At 54.3% G+C, this 23,568-nt stretch overlaps 3 protein-coding genes across 7 annotated transcripts; all 3 read left to right on the forward strand.

Moving 5' to 3' along the window:
* Window positions 1–1,396: 1,396 nt before the first annotated feature.
* Window positions 1,397–7,784, forward strand: Mapk3 (mitogen-activated protein kinase 3). The gene is made up of 9 exons (XM_006977116.4): window positions 1,397–1,575; window positions 2,504–2,686; window positions 4,964–5,153; window positions 5,315–5,431; window positions 5,659–5,773; window positions 6,139–6,270; window positions 6,428–6,537; window positions 6,616–6,770; window positions 7,191–7,784. Exons 1-8 carry the CDS (start codon window positions 1,406–1,408, stop codon window positions 6,736–6,738), a joined length of 1,140 nt encoding a protein of 379 aa, XP_006977178.3. The 5' UTR covers window positions 1,397–1,405; the 3' UTR covers window positions 6,739–6,770; window positions 7,191–7,784.
* Window positions 7,785–7,910: 126 nt separating this feature from the next.
* Window positions 7,911–18,415, forward strand: Gdpd3 (glycerophosphodiester phosphodiesterase domain containing 3). Its single transcript, XM_006977101.4, has 10 exons — window positions 7,911–8,566; window positions 8,868–8,910; window positions 9,121–9,256; window positions 9,333–9,378; window positions 9,518–9,636; window positions 9,717–9,806; window positions 10,632–10,765; window positions 13,514–13,573; window positions 13,690–13,741; window positions 18,228–18,415. The coding sequence occupies exons 1-10, from the start codon at window positions 8,428–8,430 to the stop codon at window positions 18,369–18,371; spliced, it is 963 nt and encodes a 320-aa protein (XP_006977163.1). The 5' UTR covers window positions 7,911–8,427; the 3' UTR covers window positions 18,372–18,415.
* Window positions 18,416–19,771: 1,356 nt separating this feature from the next.
* On the forward strand, window positions 19,772–23,501 carry Ypel3 (yippee like 3). Of its 5 annotated transcripts, none has more exons than XM_006977100.4 (5): window positions 19,772–19,914; window positions 20,569–20,751; window positions 20,855–20,898; window positions 21,109–21,217; window positions 23,023–23,501. In XM_006977100.4, exons 2-5 carry the CDS (start codon window positions 20,635–20,637, stop codon window positions 23,110–23,112), a joined length of 360 nt encoding a protein of 119 aa, XP_006977162.1. In that variant the 5' UTR covers window positions 19,772–19,914; window positions 20,569–20,634; the 3' UTR covers window positions 23,113–23,501. The 5 variants fall into 5 exon arrangements, with proteins under 5 accessions (XP_006977162.1, XP_076408689.1, XP_042139519.1 ...); XM_076552574.1 differs by lacking the exon at window positions 20,855–20,898 and adding an exon at window positions 20,316–20,348 and having other exon boundaries at window positions 19,783–19,914; XM_076552563.1 differs by lacking the exon at window positions 19,772–19,914 and adding an exon at window positions 20,337–20,415.
* The last annotated feature ends 67 nt before the right edge of the window (window positions 23,502–23,568 follow it).

The raw sequence follows: 23,568 nt of genomic DNA on the forward strand, positions 1-23,568 counted from the left end.
TCCCATCACCTAGTTCAGGAGACTCACAACTGCCTGTAACTCCAACTCCAGGGGTTCTGACTTCTCTGGTCTCCGTGGACACCTGCACTCATGTGCACACACCTACACATCTTACCAGCCCAAATCCAGGGTCTTGTTTTGCTGTTTGATGCCTGTGTGTGTGTGTGTGTGTGTGTGTGACAGAGAGAAGCTAATAGTACATTTTAATTGATTTAGTCACCCTTATTCACAACTCCAACCCTTTCCCTACTTCTCATGTGAGGTGGGCTGGGTTTGCCTGTCCTCTGGGCAAATAAGGCAGAGGACATGTACAACAACCAGCCCTCAGGGCACACCTGACCCCAGACTCAGGCCTGCCCCGTCACTCTGGAGTCTGAACTGTGCCTCCACCTACCCGCTTTCAGGTTGTCTCCTCATTATAAAATGAAGATATGCTCCCTCCACAACACAGGCAGCCCAGCGGATGTGGGCACCTCCTACCAAGCTCGACATCGTTGTTGGATACCGGGACCCACATGGGGGAAGGTGTCAGATGTCCTCTGACCTCCACAGGGCTCTGTGGCATGCTCATGCCCCCCAAACACAAAATAAATAAATGAATAAGGAAGTATCGTCAGGCACGGTGGCACACGCCTTTAATCCAGCACTCGGGAGACAGAGGCAGGTGGATCTCTGTGAGTTCGAGGCGCCAGCCTGGTCTACAGAGTGAGTTCCAGGACAGACAAAGCTACACAGAGAAACCCTGTCACCAAAAACAAAAACAAACAAACAAACAAAAGGTGTGGAAGCCAGGCATGGTGATGCATGTCTTTAATCCCAGCGCTCGGGAGGTAGATTTCTGTATGTTCCTTATGTCGAGGCCAGCCTGGTCTACATAGTGAGTTCTAAGACAGCCTGGGCTATGCAGACAGACCCTGTTTTTTTTAAGAAAAAGAAACGGAAGATGGAGATATGCTGGTCCAAGTCTGGAGTCCCTGCACTAGAGCGGTAAAGAAAGGCAAGAGGATGAGTTCAAGGACAGCTTCCAGCACAGAGGGATTTGGGGGCCGGCCTGCAGTACTGTAGTCTCTAAAACAAAAGAAGGTACGAGGCAGGCCTCCAAAGGCACCCGCAACAGGGTGGGTTCCCTTAGCATCCCTGAGGGCCACTGGCACAACTCTTCTGGCAGACCAGAGTACCCCAGTGGCCAAGGAAGGGAAGGCCCCGCGCACCTAGGCGGGAAAGCCGGGAGCGCGCCTAGTAGACCACGTGACGCCGCGGGCCCGCGCAGGCTCGCCGGGCCAGCGCGGGGGCGGGGCGCGCGGGGGCGGGGGCGGAGCCTGGCGCGCGGCCCCGCGGGTGACAGGGCGGGCGGGAGGGGCGGGGCCGCGGGCGGGGCCGCGGGGGGGAGGCGGGAGGAGTGGAGATGGCGGCGGCGGCGGCTCCGGGGGGCGGGGGCGGGGAGCCCCGGGGAGCCGCTGGGGTCGGCCCGGGGGTCCCGGGGGAGGTGGAGGTGGTGAAGGGACAGCCATTCGACGTGGGCCCACGCTACACGCAGTTGCAGTACATCGGCGAAGGCGCGTACGGCATGGTCAGGTGAGGGGGCGTCCCGGGGAGGGGGCTGCAGAGGGAGGACAGCAGGTGCGTGCCCGGGACGTCGGGGGGCTCGGGGAGTGTCGCAGGGAGGGATCGTGCAGTGACTTCTGGGGGACCGGGCGCTACTTTCTCCGGGGAGGGGGTTTGGAGCTTTGAAGCCACCTTGTATTGTTAAGGGAGGGGCACCTGGGGGACCCCAGAGAAACAGGGTGGAGCTAGGAGAATTGAGGATTCTTGCGGAAGGGGGGGTGAAGGACCCTTCAGCGGGAGCCTTGGCTCCCCTGGGGAGGCTGGGTCAGAGAGTTTGAGAAAGAAGAGCAAAGCCCAGGGTGGGGCAAACCTTTGCACCGCTGCCCCTGACAAAGCCAGGCGCCCAAAAGAGGAGGAGGGGTCCGGGGAGTCGGCCTTAATTTCTGGGATACGGGTTTGTGAGTTCTCGCGGCCCCACTGTGCGCTCTGGACCTTTGTTCGTGTGGGAACAGCTCCTGTGACCCAGGTCCCTCACAGGGAGACCTATCCCTCCTTATCTCTTTTCTCCTGTCCCATTACTGAATCTTGTAGGCGAGATTGGCTTCATCGACATCCTCCACTCCACTCCTTTCCCCTGGACCTGTCTCGGATTGAGAGAGCCCCGCTTGGGAAAGGGGAGGAGGGTCAGGGCATCTAGAATGGAAGAGGGTCCGGGAGAAAGGAAGTCAGTGAGTGGCCACTCTCTTCCTCTGTTTGTGAAGTCACTGAAAGGCTGCTGGCTGGTCCCCAGCTTTTTCCCTGGAGATCCCAGGCCTTCACAGCAGGAAGGAGCCAGCATTGTTTACGACTTGGCCAGAGCCCTCTCCTGCCCTCTCTCTCCCGTCCCTGCCAAGGCCTGGGTGGGGCCGCCAGGCCTGGATTCCCCCTTTGTAAGGCCACATCTCTCTGGCCCTCTCAGCTCTGCTTATGACCACGTGCGCAAGACTAGAGTGGCCATCAAGAAGATCAGCCCCTTCGAGCACCAGACCTACTGCCAGCGCACACTGAGGGAGATCCAGATCTTGCTGCGGTTCCGCCATGAGAATGTCATAGGCATCCGAGACATCCTCAGAGCACCCACCCTGGAAGCTATGAGGGATGTGTATCCTTCACCTTCTCACAGCCAGAGCGGGGCTAGGGAGCTTGGGCTTGCCCTCTGTTCTCACCTTTTGTACCACCCAGCAGAATCACTTCTTAGCAGAGAGTCCGCAGAGTGGGCCTTAGATGGGTCCCAGTGTTGCAGCCAGCTGGGGTGGCCCTGGACAAGTCCTTTTTGCTCTGTGCCCCGGTAGGGTGCTCTGTGGAGGAAGTGCTGGGCAAAATGACCTCTATGGGCGCTTTGTCTTCTGACATCTGCAGTTCTGTGACATGACCCAGTCTCTGCCCACAGCCCATTCTTGCTTAACAGACTCACGATTCTTTTTTTGGAGACCTCAGACTGGAAGGAAGGCAGGGGAGAAAGCTGGTACTGGGCATGCCTAGTGCTTCGATGGTTCTAATTCAGCCCGCTCACGTCCCTGGGAGATGAGCTGTAGCACTTCCATTTCAAAGAGGAGGAAACTGAGACCCTCGTGTGGGGTTTTGCAGTGTCTTCTGAGAGACAGGGTGCTACTTTCTCCAAGGTGTGTGTGTGTGTGTGTGTGTGTGTGTGTGTGTGTGTGTGTGTGTGTGTGTGTGGAGTCTTTGAAACCACTTTGCATTGTTAAGGGAGGGGCACCTGGGGGGACTCGAGTCCCAGGGTGGAGCCAAGCCTTTGCTCTCCTGCCCCTGGTCTAGCCGAGGGCCCAGGGGAGGATCGGGTCTGGAGGGCCTGTTTCTGTTTGCTGCTTCCTCTCGGACCCTCGTTGTGTTTCTTGGAGCCTTCCTGCTTTCCTGAGAGCCCCGCCCTAGTTACCTGTGGACTTGCACCTTGCCCGGGGAAGGCAGTCCAGCCTTTGTTGCCCTTGCTCGATACTGCTTGCCTAGTTCAAATATCTAGTTCATTGTCCACATCTACTTCCTGCTTGGCTCTGGTCTTAGCAGTCAGTAACACCCATGGCCTCTTCCCTACCCACTCCTCCCAACCCCAGGGTTCGTTGGACAGCATCTGCATCTCTAATCACATGACCTCTCCATACTCTGGCTTGCTGTGTGACCTGAAGCAGGTCACCACATCTCTAGACTTCCGCACTTATAAAATAGCAGCAGGGTTGGTCCACGTGCGCATGTCTGCATGGGCTTCTTCTCCCTTCTTTTTTTTTTTTTTTGGTTTTTAAAGGCGTGCGCCACCACCGCCCGGCTCTTCTCCCTTCTTTTTATGAGAAAGGATCTCACTGTGTAGCCCTGGCTAGCCTGAAACTCAGCATGTAGACCAGGCTAGCCTTGAACTCAAGAGATCCAACTGCCTTTGCCTCCCAAGCACCACCAGGCCCAGCTGACGTTGTAGACCAGGCTGGCCTTAAACTTCTAGGGAACCATACTCTGGCCCCTGCCTCTCAAGTGCTGAGATTTTGAGAGTGAGGGTTGGCACCGAGCTCCCGACTCCTCTTCCATAGACAAGCCAGATGATACTTATTTATGTTTGTTTGTTATGCTTTGGGCTTTTTTGTTTGCTTATTTGTTTTTTTGGTTTTTCAAGACGGGATTTCTCTGTGTAGCCCTGGCTGTTCGGGAGCTCACTCTGTAGCCCAGGCTGGCCTTGAACTCACAGAGATCTACCTGCCTCTGCCAGGTGGTATACCACCACCCAGCTATTTATGTTTAATCTTCAAGTATAAAGGACTTTTCATTCTCCACCTTCTGGTGTGTGGTCAAGCACTCTGGAGGGGCATGCTGTTGGGAGTGTCTCCTCACTTTTCTGGCTCCAATCATTCCCATAAGGCAGGCATTTATTTTTAAGCAAACAGTTACTGTGTGCCAGATGGTGTTCATGCATTATCTCATTTAACCCACTCAACGGCCACGTGGTTCTGCCCATGGAGTAACAACAGCATTTCTTGTTTGCTGAGCATTCTCCATGGAGCATCTCATTCTCACAGCCACCCTTAAAGAAGTTATTCTCCCTGCTTGTCGGGTCAGGAAACTGAGGCATGGACAGGTTAAGAACACAGAGCTGTTGAGGTAGCATGGGGACGTCAGTCATGAGTGGGTTAATTTAGAACTGCTCTTCTTCCGGAGTTCTCCCACTACAATTTCTCAGTGCCCTCATTTGCCCAGGAGGGAAACTGAGGGCCCAGAATAGATGTGCCCTGCACATCATCAGCTCCAGGCTTCGTGAAGCTCATGAGGCCAAGGGGCCATACCTGGAAGGAATATGTGGCCTACCGGTCAGAACCTGTTTTCCTTAACAAAGTGTCTCCTGCTCCCCCCGACCTGGGGGGGTCTCTGGAATCGTCCTCAGTTACATTGTTCAGGACCTCATGGAGACAGACCTGTACAAGCTGCTTAAGAGTCAGCAGCTGAGCAACGACCACATCTGCTACTTCCTCTACCAGATCCTTCGGGGCCTCAAGTACATACACTCAGCCAACGTGCTCCACCGGGACCTGAAGCCCTCCAACCTGCTTATCAACACCACCTGCGACCTTAAGGTCAGAGGCTGCACGTCTGCTGCCCCTTCCCGGGACCCGGGGCAGGACTGGGAGAAGCATCCTTGTTGCATGGCAAACAAGAACAGCTTGGGCAGGGCAGGGCACTTCCTGGACTGTGGAGGCCTTGGGCTCCTAACTCAGTGACCTGGGTCTGATTCCAGATATGTGACTTTGGCCTGGCCCGGATTGCCGACCCTGAGCATGATCACACTGGCTTTCTGACCGAGTATGTGGCCACACGCTGGTACCGAGCCCCAGAGATCATGCTTAACTCCAAGGTAGGAGAGCTGCCCACTTCGGCAAGGAAGTCCTAGAGCTATCTCTGGGCCTTGGCATAATCCCTCTGGCCCTTGGGCTGTGGCAAGATATAGAGATCAGTTTTCCTAGCCTCTGTTCTCTGCCCTTTGCTTGGTGTTGGATCTAAGTTGGATGTGATGCTTGGCCCAAATACCAGGAAGGGCACTGATAAGGCTGATCAGGGAGTTCAGCACATTCTCCTCCCCAGGGCTACACCAAATCCATCGACATCTGGTCTGTGGGCTGCATTCTGGCTGAGATGCTCTCCAACCGGCCCATCTTCCCCGGCAAGCACTACCTGGACCAGCTCAACCACATTCTAGGTGAGAGGGCCTGGCTGGCTCAAAGGGATGGTGGTTAGCTTATCAGAGGTGACATTTCTGGAGGGTGAGAATTGGGGTACCACATGTGGAGCCTTCCCAGCATCTCATGCATGGCATTTCAGTAAGGTGTTCTTTCCCATTTGAAAGATGGCAAAAGCAAGACTAAACCCTACACCTAAGGGAGACTGCAGTCAGGATTTGAACCCAGGACGCCCTGGTCCTCAGCTCTTTGCTCCTGTCACTGCCCCAGTGGGTAGACGAGGAGGTGGCTGCAGGTGGCTAGGCCTGGGTTCCTGTTCTTGCTTCCTAACCTGTTCCCAGAAAGAGAACTTGGCATCTCAACAAGATGACTGCTTCGTCCACAGGGATCTTGGGCTCCCCATCGCAGGAGGACCTTAACTGTATCATCAACATGAAGGCCCGGAACTACCTGCAGTCTCTGCCCGCTAAAACCAAGGTGGCGTGGGCCAAGCTTTTCCCCAAATCCGACTCCAAAGGTGAGTGAGACGGAGGACTGGGGGTAGGCTAAAACCCAGCAGCAAAGACGGGCGTGTGACCCGAATGCCGGCCTCAGTAAATGGGCCCCTGGGACGGACAGGTGACGCCCGTGGGAGTCCTTCAGCCGTCTCTTGACCGCTGCCCATCTTGCCTTAGCGCTTGACCTGCTGGACCGGATGTTAACCTTCAACCCCAACAAGCGCATCACGGTGGAGGAAGCCCTGGCCCACCCGTACCTGGAGCAGTACTATGACCCGACAGACGAGGTGGGCTGGCCGCCGGTGCCGGGAGGGGGGTCGGTAGCCCCGGCGCCTGGCCTGTGCCTCACTGTCTTTGCCCCCTAGCCGGTGGCTGAGGAACCCTTCACCTTTGACATGGAGCTGGATGACCTCCCTAAGGAGCGGCTGAAGGAACTGATCTTCCAAGAGACGGCCCGCTTCCAGCCAGGGGCCCCAGAGGCCCCCTAGCAACAACAGGCATCCCTGTCCCCCGGGACCTGGTGAGCGGCTCACATTGCCCTTGCACAGCCACACCCTGGTCAGAGGCTGCCTAGCCCGGGGACCTCGTCAGCCACACAGGTAGCAACAGAAGGGCCCGGGCCTGCTGGTCACGTGTGGCCCATCCGGTCCTTTGTAGATCACTTAGGCTCCGCCCATCTCCTGCCACCAGCATCCACTGGAGACCCATAAAGGTGGGGGATCCTACCCCTGTGAGGAGCCACCCCAGGCCTTAGGGGGAGGGGCAGAGTCTACCAGGCCGACTCCGAGAGGAGCCATCACAGTGGCGTGTGGTGGTGGCTGCTGTCATTGGCTGCAGAGAAGGAAGCCAAGACCCACAGGCAGACCAAAGGCACTGGTGTCAGGGCTCTGTGGGATCTTCCCAGCTGACAGTTCTTTTCTCTCTCTCTTTCTTCCTTCAGGTCCTGCTCCTACCTGCTCCTTCTCTGCAGATTGTTAGAAAATGAACTTTGCTCAACCCGGACCCCGGCAGCCCAGGCTGGACCAAGGGTGGGCCTCGCCACCTTCTTTCACTTTGCTGGGGTCTGCTGCTTCAGGCAGGCTCCTCTCACCCCAACCCCCTGCCCCACCTCCCCGGGGCCTGAGTGGTGAGGTGGCCCCAGAGCTGATCTCTGCTGCTCTGCCTTCATCTACCCCTGCTCGCCCTGGCTCTGGCCAACCATTCTGGAATGGCAGGGCTGTGCTGCCCTAGGACCTGTGCTATGGAGGGGTGGGGGGCACTGAGTAGAGACTCAGGCTAAGCTCTGCCTACTCATCCGGTTGGAACCCCACCCTGTTTTCCCCGAAGGAACATTCCTAAGTCTCAAGGGCTAGTTTCCCTGAGGAGCCAGGCCAGGCCAAACCCTCTCCCTCTCAAAGCTGCCACATGTAACACCCTTGCTGCTTCTGTGTGTGGGTTATTGGAAGTGGGGCTGGGGCCCATGGACAGCTGGCGCCCCTCCCCACCGCCCTGTGCCTGTATCTAATATATAAATATAGAGATGTGTATATGGCTAGCCCTGCCTCTGTCTGTGTGTGCCGACGAGACCCCCAGTGTGCCGTTCCCACAGCCAACCCCTGCCTCCAGCTGTGCCTCCAGCTGTGGCCCTCCGCGGCCTCTTTGGCTCCAGCTGGCCGGGGATGAGGATGGGGTAAAAGGAATTCCAGTCTCCTGGAAAGGGGTCAGTTTTCCTTCAGTCACTGTCTTCCCTGACAGCTTCCTGTTTAACCGGCTGGGGTGATCTGTTGTGACTCAGGGCACCCTCCATCCCCAAATTCCTGGGAAGTGGCAAAGGCAGTTACAGATCCTGGCCACAAGCACCCATGGGAGACAGAAAGGTCTAAACAATGGTGACCCCCCCACCCACCCACACACACAGTCAAGAACAGAAGGGGGTGTTGGGATCATGAAAAGTCGGTGGACATGAAGCCCAGGGCTGCCTGCCTGGGTTCCTGTGCCTGCCCCAGCTCTGCAGTCTGGCCGAGTGCCAGGAGCAGGGCAGCAGGCTCAGCAGGTCCCAGGCGTGGTACTGCCCAGCAGTGGAGCCAGCCCACACTGGCTCGGCAGGCAGGCAGGCAGGTAGGCGCGGCAGCCGGCGGCAGAGCCCCGCGGGACTGGGAGGCTGCACTTGTGGCAGACACCTGCTGAGGGGTGAGGCTATGGTCCCTGTCCTGTACCTCCTCCTGCCCACCCTGGGCTGCTATGTCGCGCTCTCCATCTTCTTCCTGCGCCGACCCCACCTGCTGCACGCAGCCAGGGCTCCGGCCTTCCCCATCCGCCTGGCTGCCCACCGCGGAGGTGAGCTGAGTCAGGGAGGCGGGAGGGGTTGGCAGCAGCCACCTGGGGGGTGGAGTGAGCCTGAGGAGACAGGTGCCCCAGTGGGCAGCACAGAGTGGAGGTACAAGGTGTGAGGGAATGGTAAAGACGGGGGTAAGGGGAGTCACGGGGGCCTGGAGGGCACGCGATGGAGAAGGAGAGGCCAGCTCAACCTGGCTGATGGGAAGAGAGGAAACCTGAAGCAAGTGGAAGCCATCAGGAAGAGAGGGAGGCAGGAAGGTCAGGCCAGGCCCCAGGGTCCCACCCAAACTGCCTCCCACAGGGTCTGGAGAACGGCTGGAGAATACCATGGAGGCCATAGAGAAGTAAGTCCGACATGTCAGGTTGTGGGGTGAGCTCTGCAGGGCAGCCGAGGGCGCTCTTTACTCACTTCCTAATTTGCGTGTCTGGAAGCCCCTGGAATTATGCAGGTGGGGTCACAGGTCCCACCATAAATTCTGTCCCAGGATCTCCCCTCCAGTACATGCCCCGGTCCTTCCCTGGTCCTCTTCCCCCACCGACCTTTGCTCCCGTAGTTCCATGGCCCAGCGAGCAGATCTCCTGGAACTTGACTGCCAGCTCACACGGGATGGCGTGGTGGTGGTATCCCACGACAAGAACCTGTCCCGCCAGTCAGGCCTAAATAAGGATGTGAACAGCCTGGATTTTAAGGTGAGCTTTGCAGCCTCTCATACTGAGAGGTGACATGCTTGCACACGTGGGTCCTGATGACATTTGCTCCCCACAGGAACTGCCCCTCTACAAGACAGAACTGGAGATCTATTTCTCACCAGGTAGGATGTGTACAGCCAGCCTCGCACGGCTTAGCCATCTTCTCACATACTCTCCCCACCCCCCATCCCCCCACCCCTCCCACCCCGCTCTAGCTCAGCTTTCCCACTCTGACCCCAGTTTTTGTGACCTGACTCCCAGGCCAATTTGCCCACGGGTCAGATCGACACATGATACGACTGGAGGACGTATTCCAGAAATTTCCAAGGTTGCCCATGAGTGTGGAGATCAAAGAAAAAAATGAAGAGCTCATTCACAAGGTGGTACTGAAGCCAGGCAGGTGAGGGCAGGCCCACGAGAGGAGGCCTGGCTTCCCTCACTCCCCTCGTTCCCGTCCTAGGTAGCCAACCTGGCTAGGAGCTTTGACCGCAGTGATATCACCATCTGGGCTTCAGAGAAGAACTCAGTCATGAAGAAGTGCAAGGCTGCCGTGAGTCCCTCGTTCTCTGCTATGGGGCCAGAAGCCACCCCAGCCCGGGGAGTCCGTGCTAGGGGGCCCTGCTTTGAGCACAGTCCCCAGTGTGGGGTTTGGAGCAGCAGGACCACGCTTGTGGCCATGTGCACTGCCGAGGTGTCGCCATGAGGCCAGCGCTAGGGACCCCCCAGTGCTGGCTGTGTTGGTCAGTTGGTTGTTACTGTAACAGAACTTCAGGAAGCAACTCATGGCTCCTGGTTTCAGAGATTTTGACCCATAGCCACTTTGGCCCAATTGCTAGGGGTAGAGAGCGTGAGAAACAGAGCCACCCAGTAGTGACGCTGAAGGGTGAAGACGATGCCTGGGCTGGCTTCTTCCTTTTTCCCCCTTTGCTTTATCCAGACTCCTAGCCCACAGAGATGGTGCTGCCCGCACTCAGGGTAGGTTTCTTCCCTCCCTTAGCTAATTCTGTGGGAAGATCCTCAGACATGGCCACAGCTGTGTGTCACCAAACTCCAGGGTACTGCTACTATGGTTTTGTTTTGTTTTGTTGAGACAGGGTTTCTCTGTGTAGCTTTGTGCCTTTCCTGGAACTCACTCTGTAGACCAGGCTGGCCTCGAACTCACAGAGATCGCCTGCCTCTGCCTCCCGAGTGCTGGGATTAAAGGCGTGCGCCACCACTGCCCGGCGGTGCCACTTCTTAATCAAGTGGACAGGATTAACCATTACACTGTTCAAGTGTGACTTTGATGTCCAGCCCTGACCCCGTGGGCCCATGCCAACTCTCTGCTGTCCCAGGCGCGATGGGTCCTGTTTCTCACTTCTCCCCTCACCACCAGAACCCTGACATGCCGATGGCCTTCACCATACTGAGATCAATCTGGATACTGCTGCTCTACTACCTGGGGCTGCTACCTTTTGTCTCCATCCCTGAGAAGTTTTTCTTCTGCTTCCTGCCCACCATCATCAACAGGTACCAGGGGTGAGATAAGGCTTGGAAACACCCAGCTCAGGCCATGCTGCCCAGGATCCCCAGTTCCCTAGTTCCCTCAGCATCACCAAGATTCTTTAAATATTTTTTTTTGGTTTTTCGAGACAGGGTTTCTCTGTGTAGCTTTGCGCCTTTCCTGGAACTCACGTGGTAGCCCAGGCTGGCCTCGAACTCACAGAGATCCGCCTGGCTCTGCCTCCCGAGTGCTGGGATTAAAGGCGTGTGCCACCACTGCCCGGCTACCAAGATTATTTAAATTTTTTTTTTTTTTTTTTTACACTGTGTGTGTGTGTATGTGCCTACCTCATATGTGCAGGGATAGAGGCCAGAAGAGGGTCAGATCCCCCGGAACTGGAGTTATAGGTGGTTGTGAACAACCAACATGAGTACTTAGCACCAAATTCAGGTCCTCTGAACGAATAGCAAGCACTCTTAACCGCTGAGCCAGCTCTCCAACCCCATGGCCCCTTATAGATTTGGTTTGGTTTTGTTTTCTTGAGACAGCGTTTCATGTGTCTTAAGCTGGCCTGGAACTAAGCAGCTGAGGAAGACACTGAATTTTTAATCCTCCTGCCTCCGCTTCACTAGTGCTGCAATTATAGGCATACACCACCACACCTGCCTGGTTCTAGTCAGTGCTAGACACGGTGTATGCTGGGGAACAACTACCAGCCGAGTCACATCCTGGTTTGTTTTTAATTTGTTATACGTGTGTGCGTGTGTGTGTGTGTGTGTGTGTGTGTGTGTGTGTGTGTGTGCGCGCGTGTGCGCGCGCTATGCTATGTATTTGGAGGCCAGAGACAACCCTCTTTCTGCCTTTATATAAGCTCCAGAGACTGGACTCAGGTTACCTAGGCTTTCATGGCAAGGGCCTTTAGCCACTAAGCAAATGTTTCTCAACCTGTGGGTCGAGACCTCTTTGGGGGATGGAAGGACCCTTTCACAGGGGTCGCCTAAGAGCATCAGAAAACACAGATATTTACATTATGATTCATAACAGTAGCAAGATTACAGTTAGGAAGTAGCAATGAAAATGTTATGGTTGGGGGTCCCCACACCATGAGGAACTGTATTAAAGGGTCGCAGCCTTGGAAGGTTGGGAACCACTGCACTAAGTCATCAAGAAGGCCTGATCTTGTTTTTGTTTTTTTTTTTTTTTTTTTTGGTTTTTCGAGACAGGGTTTCTCTGTGTAGCTTTGCGCCTTTCCTGGAACTCGCTTTGGAGACCAGGCTGGCCTCGAACTCACAGAGATCCGCCTGCCTCTGCCTCCCAAGTGCTGGGATTAAAAGTGTGAGCCACCACCGCCCGGCTGATCTTGTTTTTTTTAAAACGAAGGTCTCACTATAGTCCAGGTTGACCTCAAATTCTCAATCCTCCTGCTTCAGCCTCCCTAGTGCTGGGATCACGGCCCTGCACCACTGTAGTTCCTGCCTGGCATTCATGAACACTAAGGAGTCTGTGACGCCCTGACTTGCAGGCAAACACCTTATCAGTAAGCAGTTTTCGGAGGAATTCATTGAGTACCTTGATGGGAAACCTCTCTGGTCAGTGGAGTTGTAGTAGTGTGTAATAATGTGGGTAGGTCAGTCTAGGAAATACAGCTGACGAGCCTGGGTCAGGCCCTCTGGGCTGACGGCGTGGCTTTCTCATTCTCAAAAGGTTGGGTCGGTCCACCCTCCAGCAGCGCTGTTAACAGAGTGACCATGGGAGGAAGAATTAGGAACTAGGTACTTCCTTAGCTGGGGCCTGCCTCCTCCCTGGCCTTTCTGACAACGTCTCCAGGCCTCTCCTCAAAGCTCTGGTTCAGCTACGTGGTTCTCAGGAAGGCTGGCTAGTCCCACAGCCCCTTTCCAAAGCTGTGTTTGCAGTGTTTACACAGGGTAAAGGTTTTCACAGACCAGGGGGTATTTGGTCATCACCTCACAGTGCCCCCTCCGGAAGGGTAAAGTCATGACCCCACACACACACACATTAGTATCAGATATGCAGAGAGTTTCTGTGACTGGCCCAAGGTCACACAGTTGGAAATATGGAGCCCAGGCAAACTCCAGAGTCTGACCTAGGACACAGCTCTAAAATCATCCCGGAAGTGAGGTAAGTTGTGACAAGTAGCCAGCCTATTGAGCAGTGTCTCATCTGAAGACCCTTCCACGTTTGGGCACTGCGTCACACACCTGTAATCCCAGCACTCATGAGGCCAAGGCCAGAGGGTTGCAAGTTCCAGACTGGTCTTTAAAAATCCACCCAGACTCAACCAGGAGGACCCCTGTGATGTCCAGTTCTGGAGCCAAGCGGGTCCCAGGGCCCTCACTGATGTGCTTTAGATCTGCAGCACAGCCCACTGTCTAAGACTCAGTCCCTGTCCTTAAGATAGGAAAGGGAGCTGGGGCGCACACTTTCAATCCCAGCACTCGGGAGGCCAGCCTGGGCTACGGAGCGAGATCCAGGACAGCCACCAAAGCTACACAGAGAAACCCTGTCTCGAAAAACCAAAAAGAAAAAAGACAGGAAAGAGACCAGCTCTTAAACCAACGACTCCAGGACACAGTAGGCTCTCACTGTGGGCAGCTTCAAAGTTTCTTCAGGCCAGGCCAGGGTAACATTGGTCAAAGAGTCTGTACCACTCCACCCCTGTGACAGGGAGGGGGTGGGGGGTGGGAGTCGGGGGAGGAGTGAGGGATGACCTGGAGGGGCCACACCAAGGAGCTGACCCTGCCGCTTCTCCACAGGACTTACTTCCCATTTTCCTCGGGATGGATGAATCGACTCTCAGCTGCGGTTACAAAATGGTGAGGTGGGCAGGGCTGCTGGGTGGAGGGTCCACACGGGGACCTGCCGTCGCCCTTCTCCTCTGTCCCTCTCACCCCTGTATCGTCACCCTTGCCACCCCCATCCTTCCTCCCAGGTTCATCATGAGGAAAAGCCTGATCCGACATTTGCAGGACCGAGGGATACAGGTGAGGACTCAACCACTCCCCCCCCAGCAAGGAGCTGGTCCCCAGTCTATACAGTTTCCACCATTCTGTGCCACAAGGTGGATCATTTGGGCAGGATCTCACCCAAGTCTCAGTTTCTTCGCCTATAAAATGCAGAGAATGGAGCCGGGCGGTGGTGGCGCACACCTTTAATCCCAGCACTTGGGAGGCAGAAGCAGGCGGATCTCTGTGAGTTCGAGGCCAGCCTGATCCACAGAGCTAGTTCTAGGACAGCCAGGGCTACACAGAGAAACCCAGTCTTGAAACACACACACACACACACACACACACACACACACACACACACACACACACACACACACCCCAAATGCAGAGAATGGTATCGGTAGCTCTTTTGAATGTGTGCCTGGTACTTAATCAGGGACTGATAAGCATTCACCACTGGTCATGATGCTGGGGCCTGCTGAGAAGGTGCTGGGAACCACCCTGTTGCTCTGCCTTGATTAGTGGTCTATGGGAGCAGTGAAGGCATCTTGGTTTGGGTTTTGGTGGGCTTGTTTGTTTGGTTTTATGTGTAATAAGTGTTTTGCCTGCATATCTATCCGGCCTGGCACTGAGGCTGGAAGATGGCGTCAGATCCCTGGAAGCCAGAGTCACAGACAGTTGTGAGCTGCCAGGTGGACACTGGGATCAAATCTGGCTCCTCTGCAAGAGCAGCCAGTGCTCTGAACTGCGGAACCATTTCACTGGCCTCCTTTTTGTTGGGTTTTTTTGAGGCAGGGGCTCACCATATAACTCCTGATATGTAGACCAAGCTGGCCTCGGACTCACAGAGATCCACCTGTCTCTGTCTCTTGAGTGCTGGGATTAAACGCATGCGCCACCCTGCCTGGCCATGGTTTTGTTTTGTTGGCTTGTTTTCATTTTTTTATTTTATGCATATGGGTGTTTTGCATACATGTGTATCTGTGTACCTCATGTGGGCCTGGTACCCAAAGAGGCCAGAAGAGGGCATCAGATCCCCTGGAAATGTAGTTACAAATGGCTGTGAGCCACCATGTGGGTGCTGGGAATCCAAACAAGGTCCTCTGGAAGAGCAACTAGTGATCTTAACCACTGAGCTATCTGGTCTTTTATGTAGGCCAGGCTGGCCTCACTCATGGCAATCCTCTTGCCCCTGCCTCCCTAATGGTGGAGTTGCAGGCATAAACCACTGTGCCTGGCTTTGGACATTAAGTCAGCAAGCCTCACTGAAATGGTTCCACACATTCACCTGGGATGAGAGCGTTCTATCAAACATGGGGGAAAAAAGGAGCCTGTCAACCCCACGTGGGATGTGATGTCACAGCTAAGGACAGGAGCCAGTATTATGGGCCACAGACAGAGGGAGGTGGGGTCAGCTGGAAGAAGAGTGAGGGGAAGACAGTTCTTGGGGAGAAGAAGGACATCACAGGCAGGCATCTAGAGGGTTGAAGCTTGGAGGACACAAGGCTGGGCTCCGAGGGACTGAGTGGGTTCCTGTGGCTAAGGGCGGGGAGGTCAGTTAGACCCACTGGCCTCATGTCTAACAGGACCACGATCCTCAGCGCCCAGGGAGGGAAGCTTTTGAAGGTCTGCCGTAGGGAACACGACCCAGATAAACTCATACAGTAAGACTCACTTGGTCTACAACATGGAGACCGTGTGATGATGGGACAGGAGAGTGTCATTAAGAGCCTGATGCGGCCATGAACAGGAGTCAAACTTGAGTGACCGCAGTGGGAACAGACGGAACAGTTAACTCCCAGAGAGGAGCTTGGGCCACTGCCTGTGTGGATGAGGCAGGAGGAGAGCAGCTGTTCCTTAGCAGCCCCCTCTCACCTCTGACCTCCACGTGTTTAAAGACGGGACCCTTGCCTGTGAAACTAAGACATCTAGAGACCGTGTCAAGTCAACCAGCTGCAGGGACTCGCACACATAGTCCCTGGGACACAGAGGCAAGAGGATGGTGAGTTCTAGACCAGCTTGGGCTAAATAATGCTCCCTGCCTCAAAAGAACAAAACAAAGATGAACAGGGACGGCACTACGGTGCTTCAGTGGCTTCGGCTGTCAAACCTGATGACCTGAGTTTGACCCGGAACTCCTAAGAGCTGTCCTCTGACCCGCACACCTGGTGTGCTGTGCACCCACCCCCACATAAATAAACATCATCAAATTGTTTTAAATTCAAAACCAATGGCTGGGCATGTGGCTGGGTTGGTAGAGCGCTTGCCTGGCAGCCACAAAGCCCTGGGTTCGGTCGCCAGCACAGGAAAAGAAAAGGGACTGGAGAGATGGCTCCTCAGTTGGGAATACTTGCTGATCTCCTAGAGGACCCAAGTTTGGCTCCCAGCACCCGTAATCACTGGCTTACAATCCCGTGTAACTTCAGTTCCAGGGGACGAGATGCCCTCTTCTGACCTGTGTTGGTACATAGACATACATGTAGACAAAACACTCATACCTATAAAATAAATAAGTAAACCTTTAAAAAAATTAAATAAATACAAATAATTTCATAAAAAGGACAACAAGAAGCAAAACAAGCCGGGCAGTGGTGGCGCACACCTTTAATCCCAGCACTCGGGAGGCAGAGCCAGGTGGATCTCTGTGAGTTCGAGGCCAGCCTAGGCTACCAAGTGAGTTCCAGGAAAGGCAAAAAGCTACACAGAGAAACCCTGTCTCGAAAAACCAAAAAAAAAAAAAAAAAAAAGAAGCAAAACAAAATAAAAAAACAACAGGAATAGTGATACATACCTGTAACCTGAGCACTAGGGGCATGGAAGGAGAGGACAGAGGTTCAAGGTCATCACCAGCTACATAGAGAGTTTGAGGCTAGCTTGGTTAAAGAGGCCCTAACGGAGAGAAGAGATGAGAACATAGGAAATGGTAAAATAATTAGTAATGGGCTGTTTAGTAGTTAACTTAAAACACATATTACATTTACCTCGTGTGTGTGTGTGTGTGTGTGTGTGTGTGTGTGTGTGTACGTGGGGGGAGGCACATCCCACAGTGTGCATGGAGAGGTCAGAGAGTAAGTTCCAGGAATCAGTTCTTTCCTCCCACCATTGGCTCCTGGGGACCAGTCTCAGGTCTTCAGGTGTTCACTGAGTCATTTCACTGGCCCTGGCTTGTGGTATTTGTTTTGCTTTGCAGCACTAGGGAGCAAACCCAGGGCTTTGCACATGGCAGGCCAGTGTTACACCATTGAGCAACTCAGTTCTTTGATTATTTGTGACACGTCTCATAGCCCAGGCTGGCCCTTGAACTCCCTATATAGCAGAGGATATCCTTGAACTCCCTTTCCTCCGTCTCTTGCCTCTCAGTGCTATAAAAACAAGCATGTACCACCACACCCCAATTTCATTTTGTTTATTTATTTGTTTTTTGGTTTTTCAAGACAGTGTTTCTCTGTGTAGTCCTGGCTGTCCTGGAACTCACTCTGTAGACCAGGCTGGCCTGGAACTCACAGAAATCCACCTGCCTCTGCCTCCCAAGTGCTGGGATTAGAGTCCTGCACCACCACCGGCTTTTACCTTTGTTTTAAATAGGCTTTCTTTTTTTTTTGTTTGTTTTGTTTTTGTTTTTGTTTTTCGAGACAGGGTTTCTCTGTGTAGTTTTGGTGCCTATCCTGGATCTCGCTCTGTAGACCAGACTGGTCTCAAACTCACATAGATCCACCTGCCTCTGCCTCCTGAGTGCTGGGATTAAAGGTGTGTGCCACCACCATCCATTAATAATAGCTGTGTTTAATAACCAGTTTGAAAGTCCCTAAAAAGGAACCATCAGCTCCAGCTCACCATTGCTGGGACATCTGCTATAGAATAATCCCCTTGTACACTGTAAAGATTTGTCACTCGAACTGGTTTAATAAAATGTTGACTGGCCGGGCGTGGTGGCACACGCCTTTAATCCCAGCACTCGGGAGGCAGAGCCAGGCGGATCTCTGTGAGTTCGAGGCCAGCCTGGGCTACCAAGTGAGCTCCAGGAAAGGCGCAAAGCTACACAGAGAAACCCTGTCTCGAAAAACCAAAAAAAAAAAAAAAATAAAAAAATAAAATAAAATAAAATGTTGACTGGCCAGTAGCCAGGCAGGAAGTATAGGTGGGGCAATCAAACTAAGAATTCTGGGAAGAGGAAGGCAGAGTCAGGAGTCACCAGCCAGATGCAGAGGAGGCAAGATGAGATTGTCATACTGAGGAGAAGTACCAAGCCACTTGGCTAAACATAAGTAAGAATTATGGGTTAATCTAAGTGTAAGAGCTAGTTAGTAAAAAGCCTGAGCTACCGGCCAAGCATTTATAAGTAATATTAAGCCTCCAAGCCAATTATTTGGGAAGTGGCTGCCAGGTATTTGGGAGTTGCTGGTGGGACAGAAACTTCCATTTACAGAGAGGTCTGTGCAGAAGAACAGGGTGCCCCCTCCTGGAAGTTAAAGGAAGCTTTGGGCAGATTTGGAAACTAACCTGGTCCTTCTTTCCTGCTCAGGTGCTATTTTGGTGCCTTAATGAAGAATCGGATTTTGAAGTGGCCTTCAACCTGGGGGCTAATGGTGTCATGACTGATTTCCCCACGGCCCTGAGACACTACCTAGACAAGAAGGAACCAAGGGCCCCTGCCTCCTCAGTCTGAGGCCCTGTCCTCTCTTTTTAAGAAAAATAAATATTTTCTTGTCAGCACATAGTTCATGGATCGGGGAGTTGGAGGGTCAATCCTGAAGACTCTGAAGATGGAAATGGAACTCAATGATGTAGTGCTTGCACACCACGAACGTGGCTCTGGGTTTAATACATACTGCGTGAGAGGCACACATCTTAGGGGAGAGCAAGAAAACCTGGGATGAGCTGGGTCTGGTGATGAACATCTTTAACCTCAGCCCTTGAGAGGCAGGGCAGGTGGACCTCTGAGTTAGATGCCAAGGCTACAAAGTGAGACCACCACCACCCCCAAATTCTGGGGGCCTAATTAGGCTGGCCCACTTGTTCCACTACATTCCAGACCCAGCAGTGGCACCACACCCTGTGCCAGCGTGGCCTCCACTCTGTAGTAAGCTAACCCAGGTGTCCTGGCCCCACTCTAGAGTTCCATAGATGAGTGGTTTTCCTGAAGCCATTAAAAGACCCAGGCATACAACAAAGGACTTGATTTCCCTCACGCTGCTGATTTTGGCCTTACACACTGAGCTGCAGCAGGCAGGCATGGGTGAGCTCACAGGCTCCCCCACTGTACGGACTGTCCACTTTCTGATCTCCAACACTGGGGCCTACCTCATTTAATAGATATTCCCAATGCAGTAATTTTCAGGCCTGATGGGTACTGGGACTCTGCAGTGAACACAAGTCTGTGTATGCAGACACATGTTTTAACAGACATTTCCACTGGGGTCAGATCTACAGTAACCTGGAGGCCAGGCGTACCAGAGGATGCCCGGGAGCAGAGGATGATGCCCGGTAGCAGAGGATGCCCAGCAGTAGAGACTGAGTCCCCCTAAAGCTTTGGTTCCTGGGAGCCTACTAGCAAAAGGGCAACCGTTAGCTCTTCCCTTCTAAGAGTCTGTTCCACGTGCTTGGGAAAAGTGAGAATTTCAACTTTGACTCTTACCATCGGGATAATCTCTGGAGAGGATCTCTTCTCCAAACCTCAGAACCTGGCCAAGCGGAGAAACTACGGGACTGTGGGGCAGGGTGACCAGACTGGCCAGTGGATAAACGAAGACAATGACGACTGTTTCTCGGGAGGGTGCGTATAGACGCCTACTAACCCCATGTCGTCGGGTTAGAATCCTTGTCTCTTCGAGCGCCGGGGGTAGTTAAAAGCGAAATCAGGCCCGGGGCACCGACCGGCCTCCGGGCTAGGCTGCGGGTCGCAGCCGCATTTCCGGGCGAGCAGGCGAAGCCGAAGCGGGGGAGCAGGGGGAAGGGCAGCCCTGCCTGCGCTGGCCGCCGTATGACCCGCCCCCTCATTTGCATGCGGCCCTGGGATTGGCCACGGCGGCCGCCGGGACAGGAGGCCGGCCCCCTCCCCCTCCCGCCGCAGACGCGGCAGCAGCTGGTCTCGGTGTAAACAAGTCGAGGCGGCTGCGAACCGGGCCGGGGGGGACGGCGCCCATCAGGAGCGCCCCCCACTCCCAGGCCAGGCTACCCCGCGGACCGGGCCCCCCACGCGCCCAGGCGAGGTGAGGCCTGCCCCGGCGTCGCTGCGCGTCGCCCCCGCCCCGCAAGCGAGGACTGCCCCTTCCCCCGCGCGCGCCCCCATCCCCTCGCCCCAGGTGAGCCCTGGGGTCTCAGGTAAGGCTTGGCGATGCAGGTAAGATCCCCTCGGCGGAGACGAGGCTCGGCGCCTCCAGGTAAAAGCCCCTCCTCTTCCTAGGGGACCCTCCTCCTTTGGGGAGGCCTTCTGTCTCCAGGTGAGAGACCCTTTCCCCAAGAGAACTCCATGTACCCCACATTTGTCCTGCCCCTCGTCCAAATAGGGCCCCAAGGACCAGTCAGTTACTTACCCACCCACCCCCCCATACTCCCTCGAAACTGAAAACTGGCACCCCATCCACTCTGAAGCCCCTTCTTCCCGTTTCAGATGCCAGCTCAGCAGGGGTGAGGCCAGAAGCAGGTGGGTGACTCACCTGGAGCTCCTCCTAGCCTCAGTTTACCCGCTGATGCAACCTGAGGCCTCCTCAGTGAGTCAAAACTGAGATGACTCTGGTCCCTGGTGAGACTCCTGGCTCCAGGGACCGGAGAGAGCAGCCAAGTGTGACAGAGTCCCCATAGTTCTGGGCTTGCCTGCATACGTGTGGCCTTGGTCCTGACAGTCCACCTCTCCTCCCTGGCAGGCACTGGGCTCCCTCTGCTCCCCGTGGGCCGCTCCCCGCGTGGGGCCACTGCCCTTGGCCCCCGCCATGGTGCGGATTTCCAAGCCCAAGACGTTTCAGGCCTACTTGGATGACTGTCACCGGAGGTATAGCTGTGCCCACTGCCGTGCTCACCTGGCCAACCACGACGACCTCATCTCCAAGGTAAGCAGGCCACCGCCGAGTCTAGCTAGAATGGCAAGGGGCTGCCTGGCCACTCCCCGCCAACGGCCCTAACCCCTCCTCTCCTCTTCCCACCACCCTCCAGTCCTTCCAGGGCAGTCAGGGCCGTGCCTACCTCTTCAACTCTGTGTGAGTATTCACCTCCTTCCTTTCTTTTCCCGACCTCTGGTGTGACCTGTGACCCCTGGCATCATGCCGATGTTCCCAGAGTCCCTTGTTTCAGACAGGAAGCCACGATCAGGCCTCTCTTAGAGGCTAAGAACAGACACTGCATACGCTAGCTAGAGGGGGGCTCTGGGCTGCTGAGACCCTCCCTGGGACCACCCTTTATCCCCACAGGGTGAATGTGGGCTGCGGGCCAGCAGAGGAGAGGGTGCTGCTGACAGGACTTCATGCTGTCGCTGACATCCACTGCGAGAACTGCAAGACCACTTTGGGCTGGAAATATGTGAGTGCGTGATCTCTGACCCCAGGCCGGCCTTTGACCTAACCTCACATCCCTTCTTCCTCGAAAGCATACACCTTTCAGAGTAGGGCTGGCTCAGCACAGACGGAACATACTGTTTCTCCCTAGGGACTGGTGTTGGTCCCTTGCATTCTACAGAGCTTTGAGGACGGACGTTCCTCTTCCCTCGGAGGCACTAGTGCCCCCATCCTAGAGATAAAGAGCAAGCAGAGCCAGCATTTAGTGCATGCTTATATGCCATGCACATGAACACACTTGGTGTATAGTCTCTCATTCAATCATTACAACGGTTCTGATGGCAGAATCTTACTCCAGAAGACAGGGCGAGTCTGAAGATGTTAGGACATTTGCCCAGGGTCACACAACTAAGTGGAAATTAGGTCCACAGATCTCCTTTGCACGGCTCACGTTGCTTCTGGTGCTGTCTAGCATCTGATTTCACAACCTCAAGTCTCATTTCCTTATCTGGCAGTGGAGCATAAAGCCACTACCTGGCGTGGAAGAGCTTCACCAGGATCCGATTAGATGTAGCAAAGGGGGTGCTTTGGGGAATGTACAAGGAGTTGGGCAAGGCATCACTTGGAGTGGCTCTTGTGAGCTGGATGCCCCAGGCAGGGACAGTCCTAACTTGACTTTACCTCTGGCCCTGCCACAGATTTTCTGTGTGTCCCTGACAGGTGGCTTGGCCCCTTGGAAATTCCTAAATATGTGACCTAGACCAGAGGCTAAAAACTCATGTCAGCTGGGCGGTGGTGGCGCATGCCTCTAATCCCAGCACTCGGGAGGCAGAGGCAGGCGGATCTCTGTGAGTTCGAGGCCAGCCTTGTCTACAGAGTGAGTTCCAGGGAAGGTGCAAAGCTATACAGAGAAACCCTGTCTCGAAAAACAAACAAACAAAAAAGAAAATAAATAAAAAAATAACTCATGTCAGCCAGGCGGTGGTGGCACATGCCTCTAATCCCAGCACTCAGGAGACAAAGGCAGGCGGATCTCTATAAGTTCAAAGCCAACCAGGTCTACAGAGCAGGTTCCAGGGCTACACAGAGAAACCCTGTCTTGGGGAAAAAAAAAAAAACACTCAAATGTCAGCAGGGTGTGGTGGTGCACGCCTTTAATCTCAGCACTCAGGAGGCAGAGGCAGGTGATCTCTGAGTTCTAAGCCAGCTTGGTATAACATAGTGAGTTCCAAGACAGCTAGGGCTACATAGACCCTGTCTCAAAAACAACAAAAGCCTCTCAGATGTCTAGAAAACCAAGCAGTTACTGTGGATTTGTATGTGGATTTGTAAATGGGTAGCATAGATTTAGGGCAGGGAAAGCAGGCTGGGGCAAAATGGAGTGAGCATGTATGTTTATAGTTTAGTGGGGTTTTTTGTTTTGTTTTGTTTTTTTAATGCGGTACTTGTATCAAATCCAGGCCCTCCCACATGCTAAGCATCCCCAACCCCTAAAGTTATTTCTATTAAGCTCTCTGCTATCTAAACAAAACTACCTATAGGCTGAGATACCCTTAGGCCACCAGTTTGCAACCCTGGACTATGAAGTCTTCTAGGTACTTCCCTGTTTGGAGCTGTCTTTAATGTTCAAAAGGCACCCATGATTCAAAGTTCTGTTCCAGGGGAGAAGCAGCCCTGCCAGTTGGGGGGGCGGGGGGGGGGCAGGTAGCTGGGTTTCTCTGGACCACAGTTTTTTCATACACAAAACAAAACCCATCATATCCATTTCCCAACCCCACTGCTGGTGGTGAAAGCCCTGTGCGTGGATGGCAGCCCTCTCTCTCCTTTCAGGAGCAAGCCTTTGAAAGCAGCCAGAAATACAAAGAGGGGAAGTACATCATTGAACTCAACCACATGATCAAAGACAACGGCTGGGACTGAGCTAGCTCCTGACGCATGTGGCGTCCTCCTGGCCTGGCCGCCAGGGGGAGCCACTGGGATCGCTCCTCCTGAAGGGAGCTCTGGACCCTCAGGGCCCCCACAGGGGAAGCATCCAGCTCCTGTACATATATTTTATTGCATGCACTGTGACCTTGGGGGGGAGACCAGGAGGGGGACTGCACCCCCAGTACCTCCCTGCGATCTGGCTGGCTTGGATCTCATTTTTTAACCCCTTCCTGTCCTGCCTGTCCCATAGATACGGCCTGTGCGCTGCTCTCATGGCCCCGGTGCACTATCTTCCTGTGAACTTCTCCCACTGGATCCCTCTTACCCGCAGCGTGTCTGTTCTCGTTCTGTAGCGTTTGTAAATAATAAAACAATGAAATGGAGACAGCCCTTGGCTCACATGGAATGCAGGCAGGGGACCTGGAGTCCAGGCTCCTTTCCTATGGATAG

Source organism: Peromyscus maniculatus, chromosome 1, assembly GCF_049852395.1.
Source record: "Peromyscus maniculatus bairdii isolate BWxNUB_F1_BW_parent chromosome 1, HU_Pman_BW_mat_3.1, whole genome shotgun sequence".
In the NCBI taxonomy this organism is placed as follows: Eukaryota; Metazoa; Chordata; class Mammalia; order Rodentia; family Cricetidae; genus Peromyscus; species Peromyscus maniculatus.

What these genes read in the sequence shown, in the direction of transcription:
- Mapk3 (XM_006977116.4), top strand. Translation starts at nt 1,406, where the DNA reads ATGGCGGCGGCGGCGGCTCCGGGGGGCGGGGGCGGGGAGCCCCGGGGA. An exon ending in ACACCACCTGCGACCTTAAG is followed by an intron (nt 5,154 to 5,314) that starts GTCAGAGGCTGC and finishes GTCTGATTCCAG; the next exon opens with ATATGTGACTTTGGCCTGGC. An exon ending in CCAGCTCAACCACATTCTAG is followed by an intron (nt 5,774 to 6,138) that starts GTGAGAGGGCCT and finishes CTTCGTCCACAG; the next exon opens with GGATCTTGGGCTCCCCATCG.
- Gdpd3 (XM_006977101.4), top strand. Translation starts at nt 8,428, where the DNA reads ATGGTCCCTGTCCTGTACCTCCTCCTGCCCACCCTGGGCTGCTATGTC. An exon ending in TGAAGAAGTGCAAGGCTGCC is followed by an intron (nt 9,807 to 10,631) that starts GTGAGTCCCTCG and finishes CCTCACCACCAG; the next exon opens with AACCCTGACATGCCGATGGC. An exon ending in TGCAGGACCGAGGGATACAG is followed by an intron (nt 13,742 to 18,227) that starts GTGAGGACTCAA and finishes TTTCCTGCTCAG; the next exon opens with GTGCTATTTTGGTGCCTTAA.
- Ypel3 (XM_076552563.1), top strand. Translation starts at nt 20,395, where the DNA reads ATGCAACCTGAGGCCTCCTCA. An exon ending in TGCAACCTGAGGCCTCCTCA is followed by an intron (nt 20,416 to 20,568) that starts GTGAGTCAAAAC and finishes CCTCCCTGGCAG; the next exon opens with GCACTGGGCTCCCTCTGCTC. An exon ending in GCCTACCTCTTCAACTCTGT is followed by an intron (nt 20,899 to 21,108) that starts GTGAGTATTCAC and finishes TTATCCCCACAG; the next exon opens with GGTGAATGTGGGCTGCGGGC.